Raw genomic sequence first — 25,212 nt, 5'->3', positions numbered from 1 at the left:
GAGGAAGCCTAAGTCCATTCCTCCTGTCTCGGGTCCTCCATGGCATGTGCTCACTGAGTGGAATGGCAGGCAGGGCGTTTCTGCTTGTTTAAATTATTTTCTCTCCTTTTTCTTACTTAAGTTATGAAGCAACTTCAAGACTCAAATCCTTCAAACCTATTAGGTTTATGAACTGAGATGACCATCATGAAATGGTAGTCGTCTCTGGCTGATGGAAGTTAAGAAAACCAAAATTCATTAGTTTATTTCTTCTCTCTTGACTTTCCTAATGCATAGAGCGCTTAAATACCTCACTTTTCTTAAACCCTAAAAGTTCAGCCTCATTTCCTTCCTTCCTTCCAGGATCTAAGTAGAAGCCAGAAATGCATCAAAAAGGAAGGTTCATCAGAAACCAGTCAGAAGGTACAAAGTAGGAATTACGTGGACAGCGGTGGCTCAGGCCTTCAGAATGGAAAGTACATACAGAATTCAAGCTTGATTTCAGGGGCGTGCCAGATAAGCAATGGCAGTCTAAGTCCAGAAAGGCCAGTTGGTGAAACTTCCTTTTCAGTGCCCCTTCACCCCACCAAGAGACCTGCATCAAATCCACCACCTATCAGCAACCAGGCAACAAAAGGTAACTTTTACACAGTTGTAGATTAGGTATATTTCTGAGTGTGTGGGATGGTAATAGTGGCAGTTTAGATATAGTCTCTGCACTCAAGTTGCTCACCATCTAGTGCATTATGGACAGCACAGCGATGGCGGTGTGCACAGGCTGCTATGGGAACAAAGGAGGAGGATACCTAAGTCAGCCCTGAGCATCAGGAGGCAGACCCTAAAAAAGGATGCTAAGGGGTTAGCCAGGCTGAGTTGGGGGAAGTGACAGAATAGACAGCTCTGAAGGCAAAAGGAGAGCCTTAGCCAGGGCACAAAAGGCAGAAACAGGATGTGGTATGTTTGTAAAACTGCGGGTGAGTTTTGTTGCCAAAGCACAGTGTGAGGCACAGTAGGTAAGAGTTGAGGCTGAAGAACTAGGCAGAGATCAAACTGCAGGAGAGCCTAGCAAGTCTAGCGAAGGAGGTTGGCCTGTAACCCTAATGTGAGCAGGTGGAAGAGTTTTAAACAGCGGAAGTCCAGAAGTATGACTTTGTCCATTGAGAACACTTACAGGGCTTACTTTCCATAAAGTTCTCCCTTTAAGTCTTCCAGGTGCTGTCTGCCAAGTGTGCTTTTCATCATTATTTACACTGTTGTTGGTGTTTTATAGGTAAACGCCCAAAAAAAGGAATGGCAACAGCTAAACAACGTCTTGGGAAGATCCTTAAGTTGAACAGAAATGGCCATGCACGTTTCTTTGTGTGACAGAGCTGCTGTTGCAGCCACTTTTCCCTTTGGGGACCAGTCTCGGGGGTGCAGGAGCCTGGAGCTTCCGCCACCCCCCTGCCTGGAGCAATTTGCGTGTACAGTAAGAACACTGCCCGAAGAACAGAACGAACCTGATGCTGCATTTTCACTGTGCCACACCCACTCAGCAATAACCATTTTGGACCTGGTGGGGGAGAGGAAGGAGGAGGGTAGAACCTTAAAAAGAGACCTTGAACTGGAAAGGGTCTCTTGTCAGGGCTTGAATTTCATTTTGTTGTTGGTAGTGTCTTGATTTATTTTCAGTGGTAGGATAAAGAATTATCAGTAATTTATTTAACAGATTTTTTTTAAAGTTAACAGCTTATAAATTCTTTCTTTTTTAAAGCTATTTATTTGGAAGATTTCTGGAGAAATATCTCACTAATTTAGATTTAAGAATGTGAAGGTTTTTAAATTATTTTTGATAGTGTGTGTGTTATATGTGGGGAAGAGCCACAGTAACAGTAACTAGTCTGGACTCTTAAATTTGATATTCAGGTTAAAGTCTTAAACAGGGATTTGATGCATTAATTATTTTAAATTAAGATGTATATGAAAATCATTTTATTTTATATATTTCATGTGTTTTTTATAAGCTATTAGCTTCGCTTTTGCTAACATCCAAGGTGCATACTGTTATCCAGGTTAATTACCTTATATCCCACCTTCCCTCTGCACTCCCCATCGTTTTGTGATGACCCAACAAGACTCTTCTCTTTGCAGGGAAACACTTTCATAGCCAATGTGTAAGAACTCCATAAAAGATCCCTCATTTCTCATTTTGTTTGACATTGTGATTTTCTTCTAAATATAAAAAATAGGCTTCTTGCATTTTCATTTCTGCTGATGATATCTGGGTCCCAAAGAGAACAGCTTTAATATCTTTTTCCTACTTGTGGGAAAAGTATTATAAGTTTGGTTAAATTGTCATGTTTGTAGTTTTTCCAAATATGTTTTAACTATAGCAGGCCTTCTTCATAATGCTAGTGTTGGTGAACAGGACCAACACCTGCTGCAAAGGTTGTATCTTACAATGCTTTTATTCTCTATACCTAATTTGTTGGAAAATATGGTTTGACTGAGGATATTCAAATCTGCATAATAAGTCGTAGTATAATAGAATTATATTAAGTTGTATAGAAGCAAGCATGTTGGAGATTTCTCTGTGTGTGTGTGTGTGTGTGAGTGTGTGTTTACTTTTTTATTTTTTAACCTTCTAAAGAATTATTTAAGATACGGATTTGGAGTAAAATGGGTGCTTTTTGCAGTTTCTTCCATCTATCCTAACTTGACTAGTTCATGTTGAGGTTAAGTATCTGGTTGAACTTTAATCATTTATCTCCTTTATGTACAATTTTTACTAAATGCCAGTTTTCAGTTGCTTGTAATAGCTTCTATTTTCCCTTCCCCCTCCCCCATAGCATAAAAATAAATGATTTCTGGGAGTGGGCTGGAAATGTTCCCAGGTCTGACAATAGAGCATTTTACAAATTCCTACAAAGAAAATATAGGCAAATAGGATAAATTTTATTTTTATGGAGAAGAAATATGGCCATATTATAGATTTGTCTTTTTTTTTTTTTACTCAGCAAGGTAGCAGGACTTTCTCCTCTGTACTAAGTGTCACTTGAATTGCTACAAAAAAAAAAAAAAAAAAAACTATACCATCATCTTTCATGGTTGCATTCAAATGTATATTTTCAATGAGAAATATTTCTTACTCTGTCTCCATTCCAAAATTTTATGGCATAAATGTGAAATAGCTTATAAATTAGCCTTTTTGGTCCAGAGTGAGTGGACCAAAGTTTGAATCTCATCTGGGTGTCAGGAAGAATGTTACAGAAATCCTCAGTGTCTATAAACAGCCTGATTAAACTCTGTCTACACTATGCCAAAACTAGTGAAGAGGTGGGTAGAGTCCGTCATTCACTGGTAGTTTTATCTCAAGATGTCACAAATTAGAATTTGATTCTTCTACCTTCCCACACAGTATATTATTGTGATGTCTTGGTTTTCTATAGACCCTGTTCTGGTGTTACAGTACATGTTTTTATTTTGGATTAGGAAATAAGAGCTATAATTCCTTTTTCCAGTTACATCATGATCTAGGGTGGGGGTTTTTTTTTACATTTTTTCATAACTCTAAATATTTTTAACTACCTTTTATTTCTTTAGCCATAAAAATTAAGACAAAACTTAATTTATTTTTATGATTTAAAATTGTGGCCAGTGTTCATTCACCCTATGTACTTGGGCCAATAAATACTAATTTTGAGTAGCTAGTATGTGGAATTTTTAAGTGAAGTTACTGTGGATTCATTTTTTGGCAGTTTTAGCCCATTAACTGATTAAGTTAGATAGCTCAAAACACACTGTAACAGAATATATGTATTTTCCAAATTGGTGAAAATTCAGCCACTGATCCAGTCAAACTTTCCTTTACCTCTTGTAGAGTTACTGGCTGTGACGCATGCCTTTGTCTCATGCAAGTGGCTGAACTTTGAGGTAACTGCTGCTGGTATCTGGGCTTGACAGTAATAGACAACTTTTTGTTTTTCCTTTAGTCTCATTTATGAACAGTACTACCACACAGACACCACAACTTAGGAAGACAGCAGTGATAGCATTTAGCTAGTTGTAAGCAAATACAAATATGTAAAATTGAGAATTATGATTTAACATATGCAAGTTTAATAGTAATAGTAGATGATAATTTTCCTATATTATTAAATAAGTGACACTTAACCTGGGATCCACTGTACTGTAATTCACAACATCACATAATATTATACTCTTCAATACTGACGGATGATGTAAACAATGTAAAGCTGGCAGTTTAGAGTAGTTCAGTATCCTAGAAGTACATCGAACTTCATAAGTATCAGTTCTTTTTAAAGCATACAAAATTGAAGATTCTGACTGAAATCTTGAACTCCAAGAGGAATAAGCTCATCCTTATCACTAATACTTAGCTTAAATACTTTTCTATTTTTTAATAATCCTAATTATTGCCTTTTCAATGTACTCTACTGTATTTATTCATAGGAGATCAACAGGTACTTCTCAGACATCTACTGTGTGCTCAGCACTACTTGGTACTGCGGGGGGGATATAAAGTTGCAGTTTTGGTCTCTGCCCTTGACGATATCTTCTCCAGGAAATTAGCAGTATTATTTTCATTTCTAAGCAAACTTTAGCAAAAGAGGGTCCATTCGTAAAAAACATCATAACTTTATTAGTTTCAACCAAGATATGCCACTGTAGAAGTGAAAGTAAAACAAAGACCTGAGTTCTTTTCCAAAATTTAAGAAACATTTCAAAAGTTAGTAAATTAATGCTGTATACAGGGGCATGGTACAGTATGGAAAGAAGCAGAAGAGCCGGGTTTTTGTCCGTGTTCTACCATTTAGGTGTCAGCGGTGTGACCTTGAATAAGCCACTTATTCTTTCTATTAGTTTTCTCATTTGTTAAGTTTAGATGATAATGCTTGTTATGATAACCAGCTAAGAAAAACCTACAGAAAAGCATTCCATGGTCTATTAGCATATCATACTTATAGCAAATTTATTATTATTTAAGTTACAACTGATAATGAATGCACCTTTATATCCATTTTAAAGTGAAAAATGCTATTATTGATAAAATTTATTTCATATCAAATATATGCCCAGGGCCTGCTACTTTAAAAATCTGAAATCTCTAACAAGGTGCTGAATTAAAATCAGATTCCATGCTGAAAGTGAAGGAAAAAGAAATGAGATGGTTTATGGATAGGAAAGTGAGACTATTTATGCTCAAGTACATTAAGGTGATGTGAAGTAATTGAAAGATAACTTTAGGTTTCTCTCAAAGAGGAATTAGGAAATTCCTGATTTCCTGAGTCTGACCCACCAATTGAGCATACTCTTCATTACTAGAAAAAGGTGAAATAAGTGTGGAATGAAAATGATTTAGCAACTACCCAGTGAACTAGGGAAGACAGTAAGGTGGTTAGAAAGATGGGAATCCACAAAGACAGCTGTTGGGTGGGTAAAGAGAGGAAGCACTGCAGTAGTGTAGGAAAGGAGACTCCACTGCACATCTTCAACAGAAAAGATTCTTTTAGCTATTTTCAAAAGATGCTCTCTATAGTGGTAGGACTAGACTTGATTGGAATAATTGTATGACCCGGTGTGCTACTGCTAGAAGTAACTGTCAGAAGTTCATTTTTCTCATTAAATATTAAGCTAATTCCTCACCAGTCCTTTCCTAATGTCCCTAGACCTTCATCTAAAGTAATCTTGAGAAGGTTGAGCATCAGATCATTATCCTAGAAAAAGAGTATCACTCGTAAATAAAGGAGACAAATGAAACCCAGAAAGGGCAGTGTTTGCCTGGGGACACACAATCTGGGACCTCTGATACCTTGCTTCCTAAAACAGCCCCTGTTCCATGGTGCTGTGCAGCCTCTGCTTGTTCTCTGGTGGTTGATGCTCATGTGCTTACTGGAAGCCAGGTGGAAAGAAAGGGGAAGAATTGATTTACTCACTATATTGCTGATGTAATGTAGTCTTAATACTGTAGCCTTACTAGACACTGTAGCCTTCCTTCCCTTATTTTAATTTTCCAGGGAACGTCATGCCATAGTCAAGTATTTGACATCCCCTACATAAATTTTTAAAAATTAAGGTCATTAGGAAGCAAACGCCTGTTTCCAAAGCAATTAGCTTATTGTGACTGACTGTGATTTTATTATTCCCTAGTATTTTTTTCCTCTTTATGGAAAGGAGAATATAATACTCATTTGAAATACCCTTCGATTTCTCCCTCTCACCCTTGGTGCCCTTTCTAGTGTCCTAAGGCTTTGTCTTAACAAGTACAACATTACACTTTTTTGTTAAAGCCTTTTTGAAACTATTCAGTGATTCTTCCGACATGTTTATCTACTCTGCACTGTTTCACTGATAATAAACCCTGGCTACCGCGTAGCCCTAGACCTCCAAGTCGCTTACCTATGCAAGACCTGTGACGTTCCGAATTCACTTTTCTTCATTTCAGAAAGCAGTCATCAATGGAACTTAATTATCAAGGTAAAACTTATCTCCAATCAGTTTTATTTGGGCCATTTTCTTTTTAAAATGTCAGCTATTTTTTCCCAAGATTTTTCACCAAAACAATGATCTTAAATGCTGGAATACATAATATTTTGCAGGAATAAAATAACCCAGACATACTCTTATGTTTCTTTGGTGGATTTGGGTTGGTAAAAATTACCAGCATTAAATGTAATATATAATAAGGAGTTGACTCCTTGCCTAGAATCATTTCTTCCCTCCGAGATTCATAAGTAACCTTTTATTTTTACAAAGCACGCATACAATTTCCACATTATAGTCAGGGACCTGAGGTGTAACTTGCTAAGTGAACCCCAAGGTTATTTTATCTTGCAAAAGAAACCTAAACCAAACTAAGGGCCTTACAGTTTATGGTTAGACTGAATCAAAATCTATAACCTCAATTTTCCAAAAACAGCTTGTGACTGCAAAAGCAAGTCATGCAGTTGTTAGGTATGAAATAGCACTGATCAGGAAATGCGCATGCATCTCCGCAGACTGTATTTCCTTCAGAAGAGACTTTTCTACTTTTAATATAAATTAAGCCATAACAGTTTCATGCTGTGGAAAGAGGGTGAAAAGGTTCATTTTAAGAGATAATATAATATGAACTTTCACATTTACTGTGAAATGTCTAACTTTGCCAGTGCTTCAGCAAGTTGTTTCCTTGTTTTTGGTTTTGTTTTGTTTTGTTTTTTTGGAGGGGGTTGTTGATGGGGAGGGATAGTATTGGTTTTAGGGGTTTTAAATCTGTGAAATTTGAAAAGAGGACAGTTGTTGGCTATGTATTTACTAGTTTTGTAGTAATGTTTTGCTAGCCTGACTGACTTTCCTTACTGACTTTTATGCCCACAGTCCAAGGTGACTGTTTCTCCTTCTTGTTTGGGGGTCTGCGGGGTAGTGTTGTCTGTTTGTATAGGCAGTCAGTGTGTGTGCACACGTGTGTTCTTTCAGCACAGAAGCCCACCGTGTGACAGTGGAGCGGGGTGTGGCTGGGAAGTGGGATGCTGGAGCTTGAAGAGCAATTTTTTTCGATTCATAACAGTATTTCCCATCTTTTGCCTGCAGGCAGGGAAAGTGTACAGTATTTATTTTGTTTCTGTTTTATTTTAAATTTGTAAGTCTTTAAGTAGCTTACATTGAATATTATAGAGGAGGACAAGTGACTTGTTTAAAGTTGTATTTGGTATTCTTTCCAATTTCTGTATTTTAAAATATTGAAATTAAAAATGTATTACTTCTGTTTTGATTTTTTTGCACTCGGTGTATTTTTTGCTCATTTTGTTTGAAAGTATAAATGTTGGAAGTTGTATAAAATGTGTCTTTGAAAGAAAAAGAATCTGAAATCTATATCCAATCCTGAGTTTGTTCCCTTTTTCTGCTTATTGAATCACGGGAAATTATTTGAGAATGTGAAAAGCCGTGTTATGCTTTTGCTCCTTACTCTTCTGCTTTGCTCTTACCACTTCTGAAGACTTACATGGGAAAAGTAATATGTCATCTTATTTTATGAGCCATATTCCTGGAGAAGAGCAATTGCTGACAGAGAGGGAAGAGTGCAGAAAGGTATTTGGCAAGATGAGGCTGAGATGTAGAAATGAGTGTGGTGCTTAGTGATGAACCCTCTAGAGCACTCACTGTCCCCCACCTGGCATCCCAGAAGTATTTACTAGCCACCTGCAGTACACCAGGCACTGTTCTAGTGCTAGTGCCACAGGAGTGAGCAGAACTAAGTCCCATGCCTTGAGGAGCTTGTGACATGGACAAGGGAAGGGGGGGCAGGGCCAGGTGGCCTGGCTGGCTGGCACAGGTAAGAGCGTCCGTGCAAGTTCCATGAGCTCAGTTTTAGACCAGGGTCTGAGAGAACGGTCAGGGATGACACGGGTGAGGAAAAGATCTGGCCTTGGAGGGATGAGAGAGGAGCCGTGGACCAAGAAGGAAGGAGCCCTGTGGGCACCACTTCCAGGGCAGAAGAGAAGCCCGGGAAGGAGACTGGGAGTGGGCGGAGAGTCCACGCTTGAGGAGGACCTGAGTGCGGAGTCATGGAAACCAGGCGACCCGCCATGAAGGACCAAAGGCCACGCTCTGCCTTCCCCTAGTATCTGCAAGAGAATAGGGGTGCCAGGGCACACATGCCTAAACACACCACAACAGCTGCTACGGCGGCTACATTGGTATCCCCAAAATCTGTTTGCACCTCCTCTGTCTTCTGACTGGCCTGCTTTCGTACAGCTGATTGAAACCTAAACCTGAGCAAATCTTTGGTAAAAATCCGTATACTATTTGTAAATCCGTGGGATGTTTACCTTTCCTAAAGCTCATCTGTTACAGTGAAATAATGATCAGGACCTACTCTCCTTAGACTTTTAGCCTGATTTCTGTTTCCACCAAGCAGTGAGACAGTATGAAATACATCTTGTGGGATATTGATGATAAACACCAATTACTTTAGGAAGAATCAAGTGCTATGCTAGAGACAGGGTTTGAAACAGAAGCCCTCATTATCTTTATTTCATAACATTTGAGTACTTACTGTGTACAAGGAATATTTTTATTTCTTCCTCACAATAACCCAGTGAGGCAGGTACTATATTCCCTCTTCTACAGATGAAATCAAGGCTCAGAGAACGTAAATAATGTTTCTCGGTTCACACTAATAAAAATTGAGATTTTAATCAAGAGTCTGTGAAATACCCCTAAAGGCTATTTCTTCTGCATTGTTTTTTTCCAGTTATTCTTAATTATATACTTTTAATTATTAAGAAGGCGTAGATGGTCCTTACAAATGGTTTGTGTTCTAAAAGTCTCTTTGTAGGCACCACCCATTTGGGATTTAAAATACAATTTCTTAAAGAAGTTTTCGGTCACTCAGCTAACTTTTGAGTCTGTACTTTCCCAGGAGCTGGGCACACTGAAAAAACCCTGGTCATCTTCTAGAATTGAGCTCACCACCTTCTAGCGAAGAACATGGGCTGTAAATAAGTGACATTTGATAAGTGCCATTACAATATTAATACATGAACCAAATATGGATTCCCAAAGCCTCAGAACTGGTGTGTGAGTAGAGGCCATGCCGGGGGCTCCGCCTCCACTGGACCTGGCTGTGGCCCTCATGGGCCAGCACAGCGGCCTCCCTTGCTGCCTCGCCACGGCCGGGGTGCTCCCTCCTTTCCTGCCCTCCCACATGGAAGCCATATTCTGCCACCGTCTTCTGCCCCTCTGCTCTGTTGGTGGGTCGGCCAAGATAAGGAAGGAGAGAGAAAAGTTCTGCTTTGCCTGCCATCTCTGATGCTGAGGCACCACCTTCCGGAGCCTTACAAAAACACTACCATCCACATCCTCATCTTCATCCACTTTTGGGCTCCCCATTCTCCCCTTTCCTTGTCCAGGTTCCTCCCAGCCTCTGTACCCAAAACACCTTTGCACTTTTTTAAGTGCTAGTTCTGAAATTTTGTAAATTCATATTCCTTCTTTTTTTTTAATTTTTAAAATTTGTTTTAAGAGACAGGGTCTTGCTATGTTGCCCAGGTTGGTCTCAACCTCCTGGCATCAGGAGATCCTTCTGCTCAGCCTCCTGAGTAGCTGGGATTACAGGTGTGAGCCACCATGGCCTGGTGTAAATTCATGGTCCTTCTATACCAGAGTGGGGGGGGAAGAAAAGAAAATTAAGGCTCTACAAGTGGAAAGTAGTTTGTGTAAATTCTATGTTTTTGTTTTGGTTTTTTAAGACAAATATGACCTGGGACAAAAAAATTTGCAATAACAGTAAGAAATAGTATCTGGCCCTCTCCTACACACTTATTCTAGAAACTATCCTGCCATTTCTGGGTGCCCTGGAGGAGTCTTGCACACTACATATCACACCACCGTCACATGGGACACACCGCTTGACTCCACTGACCCGCTTACTAAGACCTCCAATTTCAGTTTTCCCATCCATCCCCCAATCTTTGCAAATCCTTTTGGACCAGCCCAGCCTTATTCTCTTCTCTGCATCCCTTCCACATCCCCCAAGTCACTAGACCTGCTTCTGCCAAGGGAGGGAGGCAGGGTGTGGTTGGCCAAGTTCATCCACATCTCTGGAGTCTGAGGCCAGGAACTGTACCCTGACACTGTACTTAGAGTTATCCTGAGCCTCTTAGGTATTGCATGCAAGTTACTGTTCGATTCCTCTTTCCTCATTCTCTGCTGCACATTGAGGGTGAGGAGAGGGCAAGCAGGACTTGTATTTGTGGTTGCTTTTTTTTTTTTTTTTTTGAGACAGAGTCTCGCTCTGTTGCCCGGGCTAGAGTGAGTGCCGTGGCGTCAGTCTAGCTCACAGCAACCTCAAACTCCTGGGCTTAAGTGATCCTCCTGTCTCAGCCTCCCGAGTACCTGGGACTACAGGCATGCGCCACCATGCCCGGCTAATTTTTTGTATATATATATTTTAGTTGTCCATATAATTTCTTTCTATTTTTAGTAGAGACGGGGTCTCGCTCTTGCTCAGGCTGGTCTCGAACTCCTGACCTCGAGCGATCCACCCGCCTCGGCCTCCCAGAGTGCTAGGATTACAGGCGTGAGCCACCGCGCCCGGCCGGTTATTGCTTTTGATCTTGAAAGAGTCTTAATTCTAGCCTGTTAGACTCCATAGTGTACAAGAGCTAAGAGCACAGACTGAAACTAGAGTTAAATGGGTTAAATCTTGGCGCTGCCATTTACTAACTGGTCTTGGGCAAGTTACATAACCGTGCTTACCTACCTCACTAGGTTGTTGAGGGATCAAATAAATGAAAACATACGGAGCACTTAGGACAGCACCTGGCACAAGGAGACACTGTTAGCTGTCAGAACAATCTCTGATTCTAAGTCTGTGATGCCGAATAGAATGCCATCTAAGTTTGCCAGCTAATGTACTTATCCAAGTTACTGCCACAAGTGCGAACAAGATTAGGGTAAAGGCAGGGCATACACGAGAGAGAAAAGGAGGCAGCTTTTTAAGGGGACAGAATCCTACCAGAGGACGAAGCCAGAGCCCAAACATAAGCCCTGGGAATGTGCAGAGATCCTGAGATGTGGGCTGGGGAACTTGAGATATATGTAAGTTTCCGGAATAACGCATGCCAGGTTGTTAACAGTGGCTGGTTATCCTGGGATGGGCGACAGATGGGAATAGGATAGGGGGAGATCACTGAGGTTTGGGGACTTTGACACTTGAGGTTTTTGTTTTTGTGTAATAAAAAAGACAAGCATGTTCTCCCATGGGTATGTGTTAGCTAATACACCATCACACCTGTTCACAGCCCGTGAGAGGTCACCCTCCCGCTCCTGGTGTGCTGCGCTGGCGGCCTAGCAGGGGCCTAGCAGGATGGGGTCACTCGGGGCTGCTGGGTGGGCCACAGTAAACTGGGGGAGCTTCGCTCTGCAGCGCTCCCTCCTCCCCCGCCCTCCGCTTTGTTTGTGCTTCTGTTCCTATACTTCCCACTCCGTTGTTCACTTTTCCACGTTTTGTCTGTCTTTCCTACCAGCCTGGCGTCAAGGCTAGGACCCTGTGGTATTCTATCATCACCTTCCACAGAGTTTAGTGCAAATCTCACTGAAAGTAACATTGAATAAGCAGGAGAACAAACGTGGATGTGCCGCACCTTGATCTCTCCCTCCGTCTCCCTCCCTGTCCCCTCCCCGTCTGTATGTGGCAGCGAGAGGGGATGGGAGGTGGGTGGAAGAGGGTGAAACAGAAACACAGGACAGTGGGAAAAGAACCCTTCACAATTTTAGGATTCTGTTTCTGTCGAGTACTAAGAACCGTGGAAACTCACCAATCTGGTGTTAGAAAGAATGGATGTTTCAAGTTTCTTTACAATAAGAAAAAGAAATAGATTTTCCTTTAGTGAGATAAACTGTGTGAATGGACTGGATTAAATATTAATATATATACATACACCCCCCCACACACTTAGAACCTAAAACTTAAAATTTGAATTGCTTTGTAAACTTTGGTGTGTATATAGGTGTGCCTCACTTTGAAAATATAAAATAATGGTTAATGTATAAAACTATAAAACAGATTAAGTGGTACCTAATTATGAAAGGGTTTTTCTCCACCTGAAGATGACGCAGAACAGCGTTTAAGAGCGTATGAGGCAGGACCCCTCGTGGTTGCTGTTGCTCTGCTGTGACTTCTGGGCAGTGTGGGGTTTGGGGAAGGAATCACTCAGGGATTCAGCAGGGCTCGCCCTGGAAGACAAACCACACAGGTGGCCCCAGGAGTGGATGGCGAAATCAGAAGAGTCTGGGCTGTCGAGATTCCTGGTCGGGGAGAGAAGCCTGGCAGAAAGCGGGGTGAGCAGAACGTGAGTTCCAGTCTCGCTTCCTCACCTCCACTGAATGCAGACACCTTGCACTTCCACGTCAGAGTCCAAATCCCCACCTTCTGCCCCAAATGAGCTTCTCGGTGAATGGCCTCAACAATCTTCAGTTGCCCAAGCCGGAATCCTGGGTGATGTTCTCAAATCTTCTCTCTCCCTGCTGCACCCAGTGATTCACAAGGGCCTGTCGCTTCATCCTAATGTGCCTCGGTCCACTGAGGCCATCACCAACCACTGCTTCGCGTCAGCTCCTATGGGAGCTCTTAGGATCAAGACCAAAATCCTCAACCTGGTGCATCAGTCAGAGGTAGATTCACCTGCAAGGGAGAGAAAACCCAAAACACCACTGTCTTGAAAGCTGGAGATAGGCATTCTAGGACTGAGACCACTTCGTGAAGCTGTCAAGGCCCCAGATCGTTGGCACATGGCTTCCACCTCACGGTCCAAGATGACAGCTTGCACCTTCCTGCCAGCAGCAAGGAGGAAGGGTGAACCTGTAATTTTATTGTGTGATTTCTCTATTCTTGAGAGGTTTAAAAGCCTGTACTTTGGAGGTCAGAGGATTTGAGCAACCTAATGTCTGGGTGACCTTAGCAAGTTACTTAATTTCTCTCAATTGAGTATTTTATCAGCTCTGATATGGGTGTAATAGTAATCTCTACTAAATATGTTTTTTTATAAAAAGTAGATGAGATCTGTGTAAAGCATTTTCATGCGTGCATTTGCATGTGTGCAATACATGTAGACATGATTATTGCAATTTTCCTTGTTCCCCAAGTCCGTTAATCTCTTCTTAATTTCATCAGAATAACCATGAGGATGAGGGCAAGGGTACCCGTGCTTACGATATTTGTCACTACAGTGTCAGCTTCCTTCCCTTGAAGCTCCCGGGGCTGTGGCTTGTCTGGGGTAAGGATGATTGCCTCATGTCCGCTGAGTCACCCCCAGGCAGCTGCTTCCTGTCACCTCTCTGGGGCGCCACACGCTACCACAGAGTCTGGGCAGCTGAAAGGAATTGTGAGAAAATGTTTAACTTGTCCACTCTGTATGATTATTCCTTCCAGTCTGTGAAAATAAACCTTTTTCAGGATCACCCCATTTGCTGGCCTTGCTTCTGTCTCGGGGCCCTCTCGCTCTGCTTTCAGTGTGTTGTCTGGCAGGACCCCCTGGAAGAGGCAGGTGGCACCCTCAGACTGTGTAACTGGCAAAGCAGGAAAGACTATTTACAACGGAGTGAGCCGGATTGGGGAAAGCAGAGGGCGAGGGTGAGGCATCCTGCGACTAGCAGCAAAGAGGGGGACCCTCACCACCACTGAAGGTGGGGAAGGAAGTTACCAGAATGCAGAGGAAGGACTGTATGGGGCAGGCCTGTGGCCCAGGGATACGACCAGCTGCCTAAGGAAAGAGCAAGGTCAGTAAGTGCCCGTCCTCCACTCTCCTCTCTGATCGCAGGCCTCGCGTCGGTGGATGCCACTGGAGGCTGGTCAGCTAGGGAATGCTCTTGAGCCCGCCATGGAGGTCAGCCTCCAGGAGCACAGCAGGGTGGAGGAGGCTGGAAAGTAGACCTAGAAGGACAAATGGGAACTACCCAGCACAAAACCCCTCAACTCTTCAAAATCACCACACCCACCTCCCAGGAACACCAGCTGCTTCTACTAAGACGGCCTGATACTGATTTCACCCTGGGTACAGCCTTCTGCAATAACCGGCGATTCCCCCAAAGCCCGAGTTATTCAGTCAAGAACAATAATACTGGGGGTAGAGGACGTGACGGTAGACTTTGACCAATCTGTGGGGTAAAGTCTTTGACAGCCCACAGACTTTTGCCAATGGGAGGTGAGGATGTGCCTATTGTCTTCTTTGGCTGGAGGGGTAACTACCTGTGTTGGTTTGCTCAGGCTGCCGTAACAGATTTCCACAGCCTGGGAGACTTCAACGGCAGAAATCTGTTCTCCCAGTTCTGGAAGCCAGAAGTCTAAGGCCACGGTGTCGGCAGGGTTGGCTCCTTCTAAGGGCCGTGAGGGAAAGATCTGCTCCAGGCCTCTCTCCTTGGCTTGTCGATGCCGTCTTCTCCACGTCTTCAAATTGTTTTCCTTCTATACGTGTTTGTGTCCAAATCTCTTCTTACAAGGATATCTGTCATATTGGATTAGGGCCCCCTCTAATCCCCTCATTTTGCCTTAATGACCTCTTTAAAGATCCTATCTTCAAATATAGTCACAGTCTGAGGTACTGGGGGTTAGGACTTCAACATATGAATTTTGGGGGCAGGGGACACAATTCAGTCTAGGACACTACTGGATCAAGTATATACTTACACATTTCCCTGAGACAGACAACTCTCAGTACAGTTTATAAATCCATGTTTTTAGAAAACCATTTTTCTTTACTGCCAAATTATCTGTATAGATTCCTCTGACCGTAATGACATCCAGTGCGTAAGAGCTGGGGCTCCTTACAGAGCCATCAGCCTGCCCACGGGCCTTAAAATGACCACCTTGCCTTAGGCCAGATGACGGGGGCAGGGCTTCTGGCCCCACCATGTCCAGGGCAAATCCCCAGGGATTAAGGTGGGATCTACCTGGGTTCTGGGACTAGGGGTGATGTTTGTTATCTTCATGCCTTCCCCAAGTATTTACTGAATATCAGGTACTGAACTAGGTAGACCTGGGGTAGGTCCATGGGAACAAGGTCTGGGTCTCTTCTGTCAGAGGGGGGATTATAGCCATGGAAATAAGCAATGTGCTAGAGTAATTGCAACAGCACCGAAGCCTGGACCCAGGGGTCACACATTGTCCCAGGCCTGGTGTCGAGCCCTATCAGCTGCGCAGACTTCCCTTTCTCTCTGTGGGGATTTTCTCCACCCATCAGTGATGTTCCTGTGACTTGAACCACAGAGCATGCCATGGACGCTATCTGCACTGCCTGCATGCCTTTGGATTCCTTTTGCCCTGTCACTGTGCCCGTGTATAAACTTTGCTTCTCAGCCTTGCATTGAAACTCTCTTTAGAGGGCTGCCCTTGGGCTACCGGAGCCGCTTGGTCCAGATGCAGGTGCAGAGAGCCAGAAAGGCCTGGGACTTTACTCCTGCCCCCACGTGCACTGCCCTGCAGGCCTTCACCAGTGTGGCTGGATGACTGGCACAGGGGCATGATAGCCTAGAGGAGGGGCAAACTCACAGGAGCAGTTACAGTCGATCCCCATTACTCACAGGTTCTGTATTTGCAAATTCACCTAAGCACTACAATTTATTTGTAACCCTAAAATCAATATGCATGATATTTTCACTCTCATTTTTGCACATGCCCAGAGCAAGGGGAAAAAAATTGAGTATAGAACCACAGCTGAGGTTGAACAAGATAACCTTCTTGCTTTCTTGTTTCAGCTCTCATATTATAAACAAGTGCCCCTTTTGAGGTCTATTTAGTGCTGCATTTTTTGCATTGTTGTGCTATTTGTTGATTTTGCAGTTTAAAGTGGCCCCCAAGAGTAGTGCTGACATGCTGTGTAGTGTTGCTAAGTATGAGAAGGCTATGATGTGCCTCAAGGAGAAAATACGTGTGTTAGGTGAGCTTTGTTCAGGCATGGGTTACAGTGCTGTCATCCATGAGTTCAATGTTAATGAATCAATGATATCTGTTAAATAAGGTGTCTGTAAACAGAGACACACATAAAACAAGGTTGTATATTGAACAGCTGACAAAAATGTGACCAGAAACTTGAAGGAACCTGTATTTCCCCTAGGAACAGTGGATCAGTTTCACTAATTCAGTGTCCACAGCCACTTTATGGAACACAACTACGATAAATAACAGGAGTCCACTGTACATTCCAGAGCTCCGCTGTGTGTTCAGGCTGAGGCTGGGCCTTTGCTTGGTTTCTCCCCATTTTCCCTCTGGCTTCTCCTGCTCTTTTACCAGTTTCTCCTGGGAGCACTTCCTTAATAAATAACTCACGTAAGAATCAACATCTCAAAGCCTGTTTCTAGGAGCCAGGACTGAAACAGAAGGGAGACACTCTTGTCTTTTTGCTCCAGGAGCAAAAAGTTCCTTAGCCCCTGTTAAAACTGATCTCCCCTCTTCCCTAGACACCAGCCCTGTATAATGCAAGGCACTGGAAGGGCAGTCATGGTCAAGCCACAACATAACAAGGCCTTGTCACGTGGCTGTTCAGACAATGGACTCCCACATTTACTACGGCAGCCCTAGAAAACTAATTCAGCCTTGTATTAGTATTTTCCCAGCGAGATGTAAAGGAAGATGACCAGCTAAAGGTGGGAGTAAAGTACGGGCAAGGGAGGGAGGAGACGATATGATCTAGTTGTCTCAGAGACTGGAAGAACATAATACACACTAATTATACATAGTACACATAATCTATAGTAAATAGGGGTCACCCAGTGATTCTTCCCGGAATAAATGAGGTCTGCCCCAAGGTGATTGCTATCTTTCCATAAACAGCACAGGGAAATTTTTGAAATAAAAGTTTCACTCCTTAAATAAGGATTTAATTTTCTCATAAGCCCCTACTACACTTCAAGTAACCACTCTCTGCTCACCATCTTTTGTCCTCTCAGCTCTTCTACTTTATATATTTTCATTGTGTTTGTGTAATTTCTTTGTTTATCGCCTGTCTTTATTGCATACTTACTTATTATGTAGCATGTATTTATTTCTCTTTCCCAGCCTTTTTGCATCACTGCAACAATTTTTTGATCTAATTCAGATTTCCAATCCCTGACCTTTCACACTCTCTCTTACGCTGCTTTCACCTTCTCTTTCCTTTCACGCCCAAATTGGCTCCATAATCTGTTAAAACAATTGCTCCTTTGCAAAAGCCCTCAAAACATGCCTTGATCTCCCTCCACTGAACTCAAAAGCCAAAACCCCAATGCAAGTTGAACCCAACTTCTTTGCAACTCGGAAGCAACTGACCTCTGTTGGAAAAAAAACCATCACATAATTGGCTGACTGGTTTAACTTTAAATTTATGATCCTCAAACTTATATGGGACTTAACATCGTCTGGCAATCCTATGTTTTGCTGGTCAACTTGGTCTTTCAATCTCTGAGACAACTGGAGCATATCCTCTCCTCCCTCCCAGCACCCTCTGCCGCCCCACCTTCCGCTGCTCATCTCCCTTCACATCCCACAGAGAAAAGAGAAGGCCGAATTAGTTAGCTAAGGCTGCTGTAAAAGATTAACACAAACGGGGCTTGAAACAACAGAAGTTTATTCTCTCACAGTTCTGGAGGCTAGAAGTCCAAAGTCAAGGTGCCAGCAGGATCATGCTTCCTGTGAAGGTGCCAGGGAAGGATCCTTCCTTGTCCCTTCCGGCTTCTGATGACTGCCGTCAATCATCAGCGTCCTTGACTTAGAATCGTCATTCCAGTCTCTGCCTCTGTTGTCACATGGCTTTCTTCCCATGTGTATCTCTGTGTCCAAATTTGCCTCTTATGAGACACCTTCATTGGATTAAGGTCCACCCTAATACAGGATGTCCTTACCTTAACTTGATTATATCTGTAAAGACTCAGTACAAATAAGGTCACCTTTATAGATTCTGGCTGAACATGAATTTTGGGGTGACACTATTTAACCAAATATAAAGGCCCTCCCACCTCTTCCCACAAGGCCAGATACAAACCCACTCAGTCCTGCTATACCCTTCCTTTCTGTCTTACCTCTTATGAAAAAAGTGTCCTTGTCCCCACCAACCATGAATCCCCCAATTTATGGGCATTGTATTCCTTCTTTATTACTACCCACTCACCTGACATCAGCAATCTCTGCACTGGATTGTTTCCATCAGAATAAAACTATGCCTCTTAAAACAAAAGGTAAACAAACAAATCCTTGACCCCACATCCCCCTCTGGTCAGTTATTCTCACTACTTTCTCCTGCTTCCCTTTGCAGCAAAACTTCCTACTAACTGAAACAGAAGTTAGCATCTGGAGGTGGGGAGGTGATATAACAAAAACGTACACATATGGCACCAGTTTTAGGGCTGGGTTGGAGGCAAAAGCCTGAAGGGTAACCAGGGGACTGCCAGTGGAGACTGGAATTGCAGTGAAGAATTTTTTATTGCAAGCTGGAGAAAGGGGACCTTTGTTATAGACACTGTCATATTCATTAACTTGGAAGATAGAAAATGTTGCTAAGAAACTTGTGGATCTGGCTAACAGATTTCTAGACAGAAAGCAGAAAGAGAAAATTGGCTTCTTTTAGCAGCACATAATAAGGTATTGCAAGAAAGAGATAATTTACAGAGAGAATTATTCAGTTTTTAAGCAGAATTTAGAAGAAATCTCCCCAACCCAGGACTTGCTATGTTGGAAAATAAAACTGTTTTTTATTCCAGCCTCTTTGGCTGGCAAAAAAATGTAAGAAGTGACCTCAAGGGAAAGATCAAATCTAGGACATGCCAGTAAAATGTGGCCTCACATTCGAGATCAAATGAAAGGTGCAAGTCTTACACCCTTTAAGACATCAGAAAGATTTAAGGTGGTATTTTATAGACCCTTAAGCAAAAGGACTTCTAGGTATCTCAAGGGCATTTTCCCACAGTACCCTGACATGCAGATGAAAGTAGAGAAGGACCTGTCTCAAAGGGGGTTGGGGTGTGGCTTTTGTCTAGTAAAGTGGATTATAGTTTGGTACACAGAGAACCTACAAAATTGTACCAGTTTGGAAAGAAAGGATAGAGAAAGTTTCAGAATAAAGAGTTTCCTTGTCTCCCAATTTTCTATGAGTAGCAAGCAGGATGAGAAAGCTACTCAACTGTCAATATGAGCCATTTCTTGTAGGAAAAAAAGGATCACTCTGAGGACAGAGTCAAGAGCCAGCATGAAAAATGGAGAATCTTGATAAATACTTGCACCGTGGGGCTTGTTCTCTTGGAAGCCACATATCATACTGTAAAGAAGCTCAGGATAGAATACTAAATAATGAGAGCCACATAGAGAGCGACTCTGTAGGATGAGGGGCCATCTTGGATATTCTGACTGCAGCTGAGCCCCAGCTGAATACGGCCACAGGAGTGACTTTAGCTATCCCATTTGGAACAGAAAAACCACCCAGCCGAGCTTAGTCAACTTATAGAATCATGAAAAATAAATCATTGCTATTTTTAGCCACTAAATTTTGGGGTGGTGGTTGTGCAGCAACATATAAAACATTTCTCTGCCCTCTTTCACTCAATCTCTTCATAGCATTCAATGTAGCTGATCATCCCTTTCTGAAATATTTAAATATTGGCTCTCATGACTCCATATTTTCCTGGTTTTCCTCCTACGCCACTGAATTTTCTTTTTCATCCATCTTGGCTCTATCACTCTCCTTCTTTATCAGAGGGGCAGGTCCTTGGAATTCTTCTCTTTTCAATTTATACTCTGTTCTAGGGTGATCCCATCTAGTCCAGTGGGTTTAAATAGCATCTATATGTTCACAACTCTAGTACTGAACTCTTCTATTAAAATATAAATACCAGACTCACAGATCCAACTGTCTGCTGGGCATAGGTATCCTCTAACTACTATTCTTCGGTGTTAAAAGCCTTCATAACCTGTGTTTTAAAAAGGCACCCAGGATTTGTTTTAATTGAATATGCCAGGGCATGCAGATGCAGACGTGACTGTGATGAAAGAAAAAGTTTTCATACCCACAGATTTCTAGAAGCAGGAAGCACAGCATGCCACACGGGGAGACACCAGTGTAGGTCAGGAGGCAGAGGGAGTGAGGAGAAAACATGGACAGAAGCTTTTACTGTGATTTCTGTGGTAAGGAATGAGGGAGCCTGGGTAAACTAGCTTAGGATAGGCTAGTTTTAATCATTTCAGCAGACTCTTGGGTATAGTGGCTGTTCCTAGTTCTCTGGTTCCGGCACCTGGGATGATTAGGGAAGGAGAATATTGGCCTAGAGTGTGAGGCATCTGAGAACCAATAAGGAGGTGGTTGAGGTGAGTTGTTAGCTACCTCTAGGAATTAGTTAGCCGTAGCAGGGGCAGTCCCTCCAGTGTCAGTAAGGCCTCAAGATGTCAAAAGCATCAAATATAGACTCCAGAAAATGTGATTATTACATCTTATAATCCTTTTTATTTCTGTAAGTCAGTAGCAATGACCTTTTTCATTCCTGATATTAGTAATTTTAGTCTTCCATTATATTTTTTTTTGGTAAGTCTAGGTAAAGATTTGTTGATTTTTTAAATCTTTTTTTTTTTTTTTTTTTTGAGACAGAGTCTCACTCTGTTGCCCGGGCTAGAGTGAGTGCCGTGGCGTCAGCCTAGCTCACAGCAACCTCAAACTCCTGAGCTCAAGCGATCCTCCTGTCTCAGCCTCCCGAGTAGCTGGGACTACAGGCATGCGCCACCATGCCCGGCTAATTTTTTCTGTATATATTTTTAGCTGTCCATATAATTTCTTTCTATTTTTAGTAGAGATGGGGTCTCACTCTTGCTCAGGCTGGTCTCGAACTCCTGAGCTCAAACGATCCGCCCACCTCGGCCTCCCAGAGAGCTAGGATTACAGGCGTGAGCCACCGCGCCCGGCCTGATTTTTTAAATCTTGTTAAAGAATCAACTTTGGGTTTATTGATCCTTTGTATTCTTTTTCTATTCTCTATTATATTTATTTCTACTCTAATATTTATTATTTCCTTCATTCTGGGCTTAGTTTGTTCTTATTTTTCTAGTTTCTATGGTGGAATGTTAGGTTATGGATTTGAGATCTTTCTTCTTTGTTAACATAGGCATTCATAGCTGTAAATTTCCCTCTAAACACCTATTTCAATGTTTTTTGTAATTTCCCTTGTGATTTCTTCTTTGACTTAGTTATTTAGAAGTCTGTTGTTTGACTTCTACATATTTGCGAATTTCCCAAATTTCCTTGTTATTGATTTCTAATTTTATTCTAGTACGGTCAGAGAACATACTTCATATAATTTCTTTTACAATTCTTGAGACTTGTTTTATGGCATAACATTTGTTCTAACCTGGAGAATTTTTTATGTACACTTGAGAAGAATGTTTATTCTGCTGTTGTTGAAGTGTTCTATAGATGTCTTTTAGTTCTATTTGGTTTATAGTATTGCCCTTCTATTTCCTTCCTGATCTTTTGTTTAGTTGTTTTATCCATTATTGAAAGTAGGTTATTAAAGCCTTCATTATTGTTGAATTGTCTATTTCTTCCTTCAGTTCTGTTTTTGCTTCATGTATTTTGAAACTCTGTTGTTAGTGCATGTATGTTTATAATTACTATATATTTTGAAATATTCACTCTTTGATCATTATGAAATGTTCTTCATCTGTAGTAAGAATTTTTGTCTTTAATCTATTTTGTCTGATATTAGTATAGCCACTTTAACTCTCTTTTGGTTACCAATTTTATGGCATATTTTTTCCATCCTTTTACTTTGAATCTATTTATGTCTTTGAATCTAAAATATGTCTATTGGCCAGGCTCGGTGGCTCACACCTGTAATCCTAGCACTCTGGGAGGCCGAGGCGGGTGGATCATTTGAGATCAGGAGTTCGACCAGCCTGAGCAAGAGCGAGACCCTGTCTCTACTAAAATAGAAAGAAATTATATGGACATCTAAAAATATATATATATATAAAAATTAGCCGGGCATGTGGTGCATGCCTAGAGTCCCAGCTACCCAGGAGGCTGAGGCAGGAGGATTGCTTAAGCCCAGGAGTTTGAGGTTGCTGTGAACTAGGCTGATGCCATGGCACTCTAGCCTGGGCAACAGAGTGAGACTCTGTCTCAAAAAAATAAAACGTATCTATTGTGTGCAGCAGATAGATGGGTCATAATTTTTGTTTTTGTTTGTTTGTTTTGGTCCATTATGCTCATCTCCATTTTTAAATTGGGAGTTTAATCTATTTACATTTAATGTAATTACTGATCAAGTAGAATTTATGTCTGCCATTTTGCTTTTTTTTTCCTAAATGCCTTTTGTCTTGTTTCTCAACTCTTCTATCATTGCTTTCTTTTATGTTAAATATATATTTGTTAGTGTGCCATTTAAATTCTCTTGTCATTTCTTTTATTATATAGTTTTGAGCTTTTGGTTGCACTGCAAATTATAAACATCATAATTTATAAAAATCTATTTTGGATTAATATCAATTTAACTCCAACAGTTTATCAAAACAACTTCTCTATAGCCTCATTTTCCTTCCCCATTTCCTTCTGCTGTTATTGTCACAAATTACATTTTCACACATTGTTTGCCCATCAACTTAGATTTGTAAGTATTGCATTATGGCAGTTGTTTTTTAAATTAGATGGGTGAGGGGAGTTACAAACAAAAAATACATTTACACTTTTTCATTTGCCTATGTATTTACCTTTACTGGTGCTTTTTATTTCTTCATGAGAATTCAAGTCACTGTTCAGCATCCTTTCCTTTCAGCCCAAAAGACTCCCTTTAGTGTTTTTCTAAGTGCTCGCAACTAACTCTCTCAGCTTTTATCTAGGAATATCTTAATTTCTCCTTCATTTTTTAAAGATACCTTTGCTGGATATAGAATTCTTGGTTGGTTCTCTTAGCATTTTTGCATATATCATCCCACTACTTTCCAGTATGCATGGTTACTGATTAGAAATCAGCTGTTAATTTTCTTAAGGATTCCTGGTACACGATGAGTTGCCTCTCTCTTGCTGCTTTTAAGATTGTCTTTCAAAAGTTTGATTATGATGTGCTAGGTGTGGATCTTCTTGAGTTTTCCTATTTGGAGTTCACTGAGCTTCTTGGATGTGTAGATTAATGTTTTTCATCAAATTTGGTAAGTTTTAGCCATAATTTCTTCAAATATTCTTTCTTCCCTTTCTCTCTCTCTCCTACCCTAGGACTTCCATGATGTGTCTTTGGTATAATTGATGGTGTCTCACAGGTCTCTGAGGCTCTGCTCATTTTTCTTCATTCTTTCTTCTTTTTGTTCCACAGACTAGATAATCTTAATTGATCTATCTTCAAGTTTGCTGACTTTTTTTTTTTTTTTTTTGCCTACTCAAATATGCCGCTGAACCCCTCCAGTGAATTTTTCATTTCAATTATTATACTTTTTGGCTCCAGAATTTCTATTTGTTTCCTTTTTATAATTTTTATTTCCTTGATATTCTGTTTTGTGAGGCATCACCTCATTCTTCCCTTTAATTTTTAGAGTTAGTTTTTTTTTTTTTTTCCTCTTTGAACGTATCTAAAATAGCTGATTTAAAGTCTTTGTCTACAAAATTCAACATCTGGGCTTTCTCAGGAACAGTTTTTATTGATTGCTCTTATTTGCTTTCTTTATACATCTCATAATTTTTGGTTGAAAAGTGGACATTTCAAATAACGGGAACTCTCAAAATCAGATTCTTCCCCTCCTCAGGGTTTGTTGTTGCTGCTTATTGTAATAGTTGCTATTTGTTTAGTGACTTTTTTGAACTAATTTTGTAAAGTTTGTATCTTCATTGTGTGTGACTATTAAAGTCTCTACTTGATTAGCTTAGCAGTCAGCTAACAATCGGATGGAGATTTCCTTAAACACCTGGAACCAGTATGTCTCCTCATCTTTGCTGAGGGGCTCTGTGTGCATTTTAGGGCATGCCTTCAACATTCATTAGACAATTTACAACTCTGCATAGCTTTTACCGCCTGCTCAACACAGAGACTCAGTGTTAACTAATGGTGAGTGGATATCTCATTCTTTAGCTTTTCCTTTTGTGATGTTTGGTTATTCTATTGTTTGCCCCAGCTGTTTTCCATTGTCTCAGCCAATCATGATGTTAAAACATTGACAAACATCCCTCCCATCCCATCCTTCCTAAAGGGCAGAAACATTTAGGACTGGGCTAATCCTAATGAGATTGAATAAAGACAAAGCTTTTCAGGGGTCTTCCAAGGAATCACTAGATAGATCAAATAATGACTCCTCTTTGGGAATGAGGCTTTGAAAGACCTACAGCCTGTCTGCTCCCTCTGGTACAGGTATTGGGAATGTGGGCTGCAATGGAGCTGGAGAGGGGGGAGATAGGACTAGGGTAAATTAAAATGCTACAAAGATTGCTGTACTCAGTGAGATTCAGCTGTTTTTCTTGACTGACTGTTAGATGGGTTGATGCAAGCCTTTGGTTAATTTCCAGAGCTCTGAAAAAGTTTATTCTGACAATTTTTGCCAGTTTTTTCATTGCTTTTATGGAAGGGCAAACTTTCTGGGGTCCTTAATCCACCATTTTCACTGACATCATCCTTCCTTTCTTTTTAAGAAATGTTATTTTATTGCAAAAGAACCACAACTAAAATTAAAAATCAAAATTTTAAATTAAAAATATTTTACACAATCAAAAAATTAAAATCACAATTAAAATCCAAGAGAACAATCCCTCGTCCCGTTTCTTA

At 41.2% G+C, this 25,212-nt stretch overlaps 1 protein-coding gene across 1 annotated transcript in view; it reads left to right on the top strand.

Annotated features, from left to right (window-relative positions):
- The window catches only part of KDM7A (lysine demethylase 7A), a 73,377-nt gene extending 71,689 nt beyond the window's left edge, over positions 1–1,688 (top strand). Inside the window, exons 19-20 of the mRNA XM_069461791.1 lie at positions 343–616; positions 1,250–1,688. Of these exons, the coding sequence (XP_069317892.1) occupies positions 343–616; positions 1,250–1,344 (369 nt within the window). The 3' untranslated portion in view covers positions 1,345–1,688. The remainder of the gene's footprint in view (positions 1–342; positions 617–1,249) is intronic.
- Positions 1,689–25,212: the final 23,524 nt, after the last annotated feature.

Source organism: Eulemur rufifrons, chromosome 29, assembly GCF_041146395.1.
Source record: "Eulemur rufifrons isolate Redbay chromosome 29, OSU_ERuf_1, whole genome shotgun sequence".
Lineage (NCBI taxonomy): Eukaryota > Metazoa > Chordata > Mammalia > Primates > Lemuridae > Eulemur > Eulemur rufifrons.
This window is presented reverse-complemented; position numbering and strand designations above follow the sequence as displayed.